Source organism: Falco naumanni, chromosome 6, assembly GCF_017639655.2.
Source record: "Falco naumanni isolate bFalNau1 chromosome 6, bFalNau1.pat, whole genome shotgun sequence".
Classification (NCBI taxonomy): Eukaryota; Metazoa; Chordata; class Aves; order Falconiformes; family Falconidae; genus Falco; species Falco naumanni.
Genome location: NC_054059.1, coordinates 23,069,835 through 23,078,732, shown reverse-complemented (window position 1 = coordinate 23,078,732; position 8,898 = coordinate 23,069,835). Strand labels below are relative to the sequence as shown.

General features: G+C 42.4%; 1 protein-coding gene across 2 annotated transcripts in view; it reads left to right on the top strand.

Moving 5' to 3' along the window:
• The first annotated feature begins 5,420 nt into the window (after nucleotides 1–5,420).
• The window catches only part of FBXO25 (F-box protein 25), a 30,302-nt gene continuing 26,824 nt past the window's right edge, over nucleotides 5,421–8,898 (top strand). For both annotated transcript variants that reach the window (XM_040597817.1, XM_040597816.1), the window contains exons 1-2: nucleotides 5,421–5,530; nucleotides 8,402–8,545. In XM_040597817.1, the coding sequence (XP_040453751.1) occupies nucleotides 8,409–8,545 (137 nt within the window). In that variant the 5' untranslated portion in view covers nucleotides 5,421–5,530; nucleotides 8,402–8,408. The remainder of the gene's footprint in view (nucleotides 5,531–8,401; nucleotides 8,546–8,898) is intronic.

Sequence of the window (8,898 nt, the reverse complement as noted above, 5' to 3'; positions counted from 1 at the left end):
AAAGAGAAGAAAAGGAGAGAGAATTTCTCTCCTATCACAGTTTTGACCCATTTTCTCCTTGAGCTGTATGCCCTTAGCTTTTGCTGCAGCAATTACTTTCTCTAATGAACGTATTTGAAACCATGATTCCAAAACAATTTATTGGTTGTACGGATGCATACAAATATGGTGAAAGCAGCTGGTAACTTACTAATACGTAAAGTCTGCTTCTAAATATATATTTTTTTCTGATTTAAAGGTTTCAAGTAGAAGGTTAGAAAATCTCTTGCCATCCTTTGGTAGCATAAAAAAAATAAACCTCACTTTTATAAGTAATTCCTTACCAATTTCTATAGCTTGAACTGACATAAAATTCCACCCCATAAAGCAAATTCCTAAACTAGTTCATCTCCTTAGTTATCACTCTCTTATATAGGCAAAGCTCATATTTTTTGAAAAATGAAAATTTCTTTTCCAGAACTTAGTTTTGACCTCACATTCCCCCCACAGCAAATGAGCTAGCTGCAGTATCCAACCTGTCACTGATCAAACAGTGGAATTTCTGCTGGTGTCCCAGTGCTTTCAATTAAAGATTTGTCTCAAGGTATGGTACATGCTGTTTTTCAGATTGTTTCTCTGGAGTTTAACTAAAATCATGTTTTTCACTGCAACATTGAAACTTCTCCTATTTCTCCCTTGATGTTATTTCCCAACAAACTGTTACCATGTTTTTCCCCTAGAATAAGAAATAGTTTTCAAAATTCTTTGCCCTACACTATATAGTGCTTCTTCCAAAATAAAAGTTTTTACATTCAACGGTGAATTATTATATAATACAACATCTTTCATATTAAATTTCTACATCCAACATTGATTTGTGTTACATCTTTGTAACAAATAACAAATACATCTTTGAATGTAATTGTTAATAACCTATAGTATATCTGTGCATTCATTTTTTCCCAAAGCTCATGTAAGATGTTTCTTTCCATAAAGGTTTTCTATTCCCCATGGTCTTTGGAGAGAAATTTGTCTGACTACATTACATCCCTGTAGACTGGGGAGCTGAGAGGGATGTCGTGACTGGTGAGGCCCCTGCCTCTCTGCGTTAGGCAAGCATATGAGGACAGCCTCACAGATGGTGGCCAGGTTCAACCAAGAGTCCAGATCATCAGGCAAGTGGTGAGACAGGTCCAAGGTTAAGCTGGGATGTCAGCCTGCAGGTCTATGTCAGGGCGCAGCTCAGCGGGTTACATAGTCAGGCTAGGCTAGTTCCGCACAGCGCTGTTGGGAGCCTCTCTCCACTGTTCCCAGTAGGAAGGGGGCTGCACCACCTCTGAGTTGGTCCTGAGCCCCCAGCAGCCAAGCCTCCAGGAAGGCAGGTGCTCTCTTATGCAGCTATAGGTATCCTAACACACTTAAATATTTATATTTTCATAATTAGGGGAGAGTAATAAATGTAACAAAGGAAAAGCAACAGCATTACGTCTTGTGTTGGCGACTTCTGAAGAACTGTGTCATACAGTGGAAACCACACATTAATTAATATTTAGGACAATGATGCTTCTGTCCAAGCTTTGCCTTTTTTTTTTTTTTTTTTTTTTTTTAACCAGATTGCAAGCTTTCCTGAAAAAAAGAAACTATAAGCAACTGCCTCATTGGAAAAATGACAACTGCTTGGATTATGTGTTCTTTTCCAGTTTTGTTTTACCTACAAAATACCATTATTTCTGCTTCATTATTGTCATGAGCTCTGTTCGATTGTCTAATGATTTCATTGCTACTGCACCACTTTCCTGTTTCTTTTTCTTAGCATTAAATGTTGCTAAGTAACTGAATCAAGCTGTGGTATATATTCTAATCTTTGAAATATGTACAGAGATTACTCAGCAAAATAAAAATTACTCTCCCAAGGAAAAGAAGGCCATTTGCATCTACCACAACCCTCATTTTCAGATGATTTCTAAGAAAAAGTGAAACGGAATCCTATAAACATGATGCATATCTCCAGATCAGTTCATGAAATATGAATGTTGATGAAAAACTGATTCAACTTCTCCGTGAGGTTATCCTAAGCCACCCTAAATAACACCACTTATTTTGCTTTTAATTATGTCTCAGCTCTTAAAGCAGTAACTTGAAAGCAGAATAGGTTGGCTGTCCATCAGTGCAAGCTCATTTAGAGAATTCATCTTTGCTGTGTCTTACTAAATAGAAATTGTAATTTAAGTAATTTAATAGAAAAAAATGGGAAAGAGAAAATTTGCCTGCTTATTTAGGTCTCCTAATTTCATGTTAATGTGGCAATGGTCTCAGGGTCTCATCTGTACTACTCACAGGGACCTGCTATCAGCAATGAGCGTAACCATCCCAATTCCAAAACAGGAGACTGTCTGGGTTTAATGAAATCTTCACTTTATAACCCTCTGAAATAATCAAAAGCAGTAACAGTCACACTGCAGACCAGTTTGTTCAGTTTCCACTGCAAAAGTTTAAACTTCATTAGTATTAAATAAAACCAATAGAGAAGATCCACATGAGGACTGCAACACCAGAATAGAAAAATTCACATGGAATTTTCTGAAGAATGTCTGAAACAGAGTAGTGCCAATCTTTATTAAATTACTCAATAATTTTTTGAGCTGCTCAGTGTTGATTAGAATAGTCTTAGAAGAGTTTTCACATTCATTATGTTATTTTAAGGTTCCAGATCCCCCCAAAATGAACAACACATTTCCGATTGTACATTTTTAACACAGACATGCACTATGCATAAAAATATTTTAAAATAAAATTTCTCTGTCTTAGAACCTAAATTCCCCAGTGATTATTTTGCAGGTAGGAGACTGGACTCTCAAGATAGTAACTATCTCTAGATTTGCTCATTTGAAAAATTATCAGCTTTTGTTACAAAGAAAAATAAGGCAGGTGGACAGATACCATAAATACAAAATAGCAAAAAGACTTCTGTTAAGGAATAAAGAGAGCTAAAATTACACTTGCAATAGACAGGATGGCTCAACATTAACTATGGGCAATGACCACTATATCTTCTTGGTGAATTAGCAGAAGATTTTTAGACATTTGGAATGAAAACACATATACACAGTGTTATAACAAGTGGCTCTGTAAAAAAAAAAAAAAAAAAATCCACACTGTTGCAGCTCCCTCTAATTTATAATTAATATAAATATGCTGAATAATATATAATAGTAATATATTAATAACACATATAATATATAATATATTTATATATTAATTAATATAAATATGCTGAAGCCAGCAGGTAAAATACTATGAATAGCTGGCTATGAGTAGCTGCAACTATTCAGGAAAGAGAGCTGTCATGGAAAACTCAGTTACTTTATGTACCTCAGCTGTTAATGGTTGTATTAAATTTGCAGCACAAGTCAAAAAGTGTGACTGCCCAAGCTGGGAAGTCACAGTTGTCCTTGCCCTTCTAGAACCAGTAACATAAAAGAGTAAAAAGTTACAAGAAACACATGACTTCCTCTGCTTTCTCCTTCCATATTGTATCCTTCCTAAAGGGTGAGGTACTCACCCGGAGCATCATCCACTTTGGGCTTGATAATTAAGGGAGTGTGGTGGGTTGACCTTGGCTGGCTGCCGGGTACCCACCCAGCTGCTCTCTCACTGCCCCCCCTCACAGGACAGGGCGAGAAATTAAAATGAAAAAGCTCTTGGGTCCAGATAAGGACAGGGAGATTACTCACCAGTTACCATCACAGGTAAAACAGGCTCAACTGGGGAAGATTAATTTAATTTACTGTAAATTAAAAATAGGGTATTATTAAAATAGGATATCAAGAAACAAAACCAAACTAAAACCACTTTCCCCCCAACCCCCTCTTCTTCCCAGACTCAAGTCCACTCTTCTGCCACATCTTCCTCACCATAAGTGCCACAGGGGGATGAGCAACAGGGGTTGGGTCAGTTCATAAGGTTTTGTCTCTGCCACTCCTTCTTCCTCATGCTGTTCTCTGCTCCAGGGTGGAGTCCCTCTCATAGAATACAGTCCCGCGCAAACTGCTCCAGTGTGAGTCTTTCCCCTACTTCTTCATGAAGCAAGCTCCAGCTTACTCTCAGTGTTTCAGTGTTGCCTAGTCCTCAAGTAAACACAAGGCAGCAACTTTCCAATGGCTGTATTTGTGTCTGGATTAAAGCATCTTGAAAAAAAGAGTATAGTCTTTTTTGCTCTTGTAATGAAAAGAGATAAAGCCTACCTCTAATACAGCAGTTTAATTATTAAAAGTAACATACTGAGAACATACTCAATGTATCCCAGGTCAAAAAGAACTACTTATGTTCACTTTTTCAAGCGCAAGGACAGAAAAGAAGCCCTTCCAAAACATCTGAACCTATAGTTAATTCTGTGCTCTTACAGCACTGAAGCTGTTTTATAGGATCATAACCTCCAGCTTCATGTGGGAAAGAGCCATAAATGGATTAGGGGATGCTTCCAGGTAGTGACAAGTAGCAGCAATTGAAGTACTGCCAATCCCAAGCATTCTAATAATTAAAGCTCAATACCCTGTTCTACAGCACAAAATACTTAACATTAATTACAACGTTTTAAAGTACAATTTTATTTTTAGCTCCTTGACTTTCTCTTTTTATATCTTTCTCCACATTCATATAGGGGAAAATTACTTACTTTCAAGCAAAAGCGGAGATGTTCATACAATCATATATTCATGCCTGAAAGTTTTAAGAAACAAAGAGCTCCATAAGCTTGGTTTACCTAAGGAATTGTTTCCCATTACCCCAAAATTTTTCTTGTACAAAAAATAAGCCTGGCATGGCTCCATAAGCGTCACATAACACCTCTAAGCCACAAAAGAAAACGTGCCTGTTTAGGAGGACGTACAGAAGGACTGCCAAGGTATTTACTGGCCTATGCTCAGCAGCTGCTCCCAGGCACCCGAATTCCTCCTGCTCTCCCCAGGGCAGCCCTGAATCGGTGCCTTCCCCCAGCCGCCTGTCTCCGTACCTATGGGAACCTGGTGATATCCCAAAAAAACCCCTCGGCTTCAAGGCCCGCTGAAACCAGCCAACGCGGTGAAAAACCGAAGGGAATGACGGGCAGGTAGCACAGCCCACTCTCCCCTAAGGGCCTACCAAGGGTAAAGCGCCCCCGGGCCGGCCCTGGCACACCGCGCCCGGCTGCGGTGACATACGCCCAGCAAGTCCCCTCAGCGCCGGGGACGCCGCTCCCGCCCGCCTCAGCCCCGCTCGCGCCGCGCGTCCCGCCCACCGCCGACCAAAACATTGACACGTGCGCCTCGAGCCCCCCCACCGTCACGTGACGCGCCCAGCCCGCTCCTGCCGGTGACGCCACCGCCCCCTTTGGCCAATGGGGAAGGGCGCTGCCGGGTAGCAACAAGCGCGGCGGCCGGCGGCCAATCGGCGGGCCCCGGGGCGTGGGGAGCGCAGCCCCACGTTACTTCCGTCAATAGCCCCGCGGCCTGGGCCGAGCGCGCGGGCGGGCGTGGGGCCGGTTGTGCGCGGCGGGGAGCGGCGCTGCCCTGAGGTGAGGGGACCGGGTGCGCGGTGAGGCGGGGAGGGGCGCTGGGGCCGTGCGTGTGAGGCCGGCGGGCGCGGGGGTTCGGGGCTGAGAGGGGGCAGGTGTGGCTGGAGGGGCTTGGGGCTGGGTCTCAGGGGCGTGTGGAACTGAATAGTCTGGGGCAAGGTGTCAGGGTCAGGATGGGCAGATGGGTCCGGGAAGAGGGCTGGGGCTGGGGCTAGGAATGAGGGGCTGCATGGAGGGCGTTGGGGAGGAGGTGTCAGGAGCCTGCCTGGAGGGAGTGGGGTGTTGGGATATCAACCGGCTGCAGGAGGATAGGAACCAGCGTGGTTTCACTAAGGGCAAATAGTGCCTAACAAATTTGGTGGCCTGCTGTGATGGGGTGTTGGTGGATAAGTGAAGAGCAACTGACATCATCTACCTGGACTTATGCAAAGCATTTGACGCTGTACTGCACAACATTCTTGTCTCTAAACCAGAGAGACATGGATTTGATGGATGGACCACTTGGTGGATAAGGAATTGGCTGAATGGTCCCACTTAAAGAGTCGCAGTCAACAGCTCGATGTACAAGTGGAGACTGGTGATGACTGGTGTTCCTCAGGGGTTGTAATAGGGACCAGTGCTGCTGAACATCTTTGTTGGCACCATGGACACTGAGTTCAAGTGTACCCTCAGCAAGATTGCGTGGTGCAGTTGATATGCTGGAGGGGAGGGATGGCATCCAGAGGGACCTTGACAAGTTTGGGAGGTGGGCCACTGTGAACTTTGTGAAGTTCAACAAGGTCAAATGCAAGGACCTGCATGTGGGTCAGGGCAATCCCAAGCACAAATACAGGCTGGGCAGGGAATGCATGGAGAGCAGCCCTGAGGAGAAAAAACTTGAGGGTGGTGGTTGACAAGAAGCTCAACGTGACCTTGCAGTGTGCAGTTGCAGTCCAGAAAGCCAGCTGTATCCCAGGCTGCATCAAAAGCAGCATGGCCAGTAGGACAGGGGAAGGGATTTCCCCCCTCTGCTTTCATGAGACCCCACCTGCAGTACTGTGTTCAGCTCTGGGGTCCCCAACATAGTTGGAGCGAGTACAGAGGAGGGCCACGAAGATGTTTAGAGGGCTGGAGCACCTTTCCTGTGAAGACAGCCTGAGAGAGCTGGAGTTGTTCAGCTCGGAGAAGAGAAGGCTCCAGGGAGACCTTCCGGTACCTAAAGGGGGCCTACAAGAAAGCTGGAGAGGGACTTTTTACAAAGACCTGTAGTGACAGGACAAGGGGGAAAGGCTTTAAACTGAAAGAGGGTAGATTTAGATTAGATATTGGGAAGAAATTCTTTACTGTGAGGGTGGTGAGGCACTTAAAAAAGTTGTCCAGAGAAGCTGTGGCTGCCCCATCCCTGGAAGTGTCCAAGGCCAGGTTGGATGGGGCTTTGAGTAACCTGGTCTAGTGGAAGGTGTCCCTGCCCATGACAGGTTTGGAACCAGATGATCATGGCAAGTCCCTTCCAACCAAAAACTATTCTTTGATAATAAGAGGCCTTAATTTCAGTCAAAATGAGGGGAGTTCTAAACAACTTGGGGGTGGGGGGGCAAGTATGTTATTGTTCATAATACTTCTAGGATGCAGTAAAAAGCTTGGAAAACCAGATAGGCATGAACAAAGTTTGTGGTGGCTGGAGGAAAGGATGTGGTATATTTTTGGGAAGGATTCCTGTTGGATGCAGAGGAAGGCTGAGGCATAAGTAGGAAGGAGAATTTAGGCAATGCTGAGGGTTAGACAAAGCACTTCATTTTGTGTGGTGTGCGGTTTTATAGTAAAAATAAAATACTGTCTCACTCAACTTGTACTTCAGGCTTTTTACATGTCTGTGCCTTCTGTTCTAACTAATATATTGGGCACATGCTGGTCAAGAATGCAAATGAATTAAAAAAAATCATCGTGATGTTTGATACAGCTTAATGGTTTCTTCAAGTTGAAAAAATATTAGAAAATGCATGCTTGTTAGGAAGAAAACTGTTTTTGTTATATGTTAACATGTTTCAAATATGAGAATGCTATTTTCCCTGTATAGCTTGTGTGTGAAATCTCTAGTTAAAATAAGGAGCAACATGTGTGCATCATGAATGGGAAGAAGAGGGCAAAAGGTAGCATGGTCAGAGTCTTCAAAGTATAGAAAACTGCTTTGTTCAGATTCTTACTTAATGTGTCAGAAGTGAATCTCCCTTTTGAAAGAGGCTAGCAGAACACTGAATGATACACCTGTGATGACTTGCATCTGTTTGTAGGAATTTCAAGAGGTGTTTCACAATTGACTGTATGTTGCAGTCTCCGTTTGTCCAGTAAATAGACTAGCGTGCGAGGTGACCTTAGACAACAACTGAAAAAATACTTGGGAAGGTGAAAATTCTTTTACCAAAATATCACTAACACAGTGTAGTGCAAACTCAGTATTTGTAAGCCTTTGAAAAGAATAAAAGGAACACTGATTTTTGTGGCCTGCCAAACTTTTTAAGAACCATTTATTGGTCAGGTCTCAAAATCAGTAATCTGTTTGATCATGGTTGAGCAGATTACACAGGATACAGTTTTGTTCATTTTGGTATCATCTCTTTCCTAGACTGCTATGATTATTTTCCTGGTTATCTAAAAAACTAGAAAACCTGTCTTGATCTAATAAATGCTGAAAGACAAGAAGATTGAGGTTACAGAATCAAAAATGTACTTAAATGAATCTGTTTCTTAAAAGGATGCTCTACAGAGAATTTTCTTTCCTCTAGGTAATCATTGTATTTTTTTAAGCTTACAGAGAAAACTGAAGTAATGACAAGTTTTGCAACTTTTAAAAATTAATAAACAATATAAAAATGATCATCTTGCTGCTTATAGAGAAACCATGCCATTTTTGGGCCAAGACTGGAGATCCCCTGGATGGAGATGGATTAAAACAGAAGATGGGTGGAAACGATGTGAACCCTTCAGTCACACGCTTCAGGATGGGAAAAATCAGCTGAATGATATCAGTCACACTGTGTAAGTTTAACTCATGCAGAATCACTTTTTCTTTTCTAATAGCAGATGGGAAGGCAAAGGTTGACTTTCCATTCAGACTGCAAGTGTTTGTGGTAATGATATCATCTGCATATGCTAGAGGTATACAAATGCAACCATGTGGCTTTTTCCATTAGTCAGGAGACCCCTGTGAAGGCTGGCTGTCTTTTGTCACTGCTTCATGAGTTGCTTATTTTAGGCAGATGGATCCCATCTTATTTTTCGTGTCTTTAAAAAACAAAACAAAAACTTAAAAAACCTAACCAAACAAAAAACTTGAGAAGTACAGTTTAAAGGTAACTGATACTTACAGATTGCTAGTGCAACAGGCATAC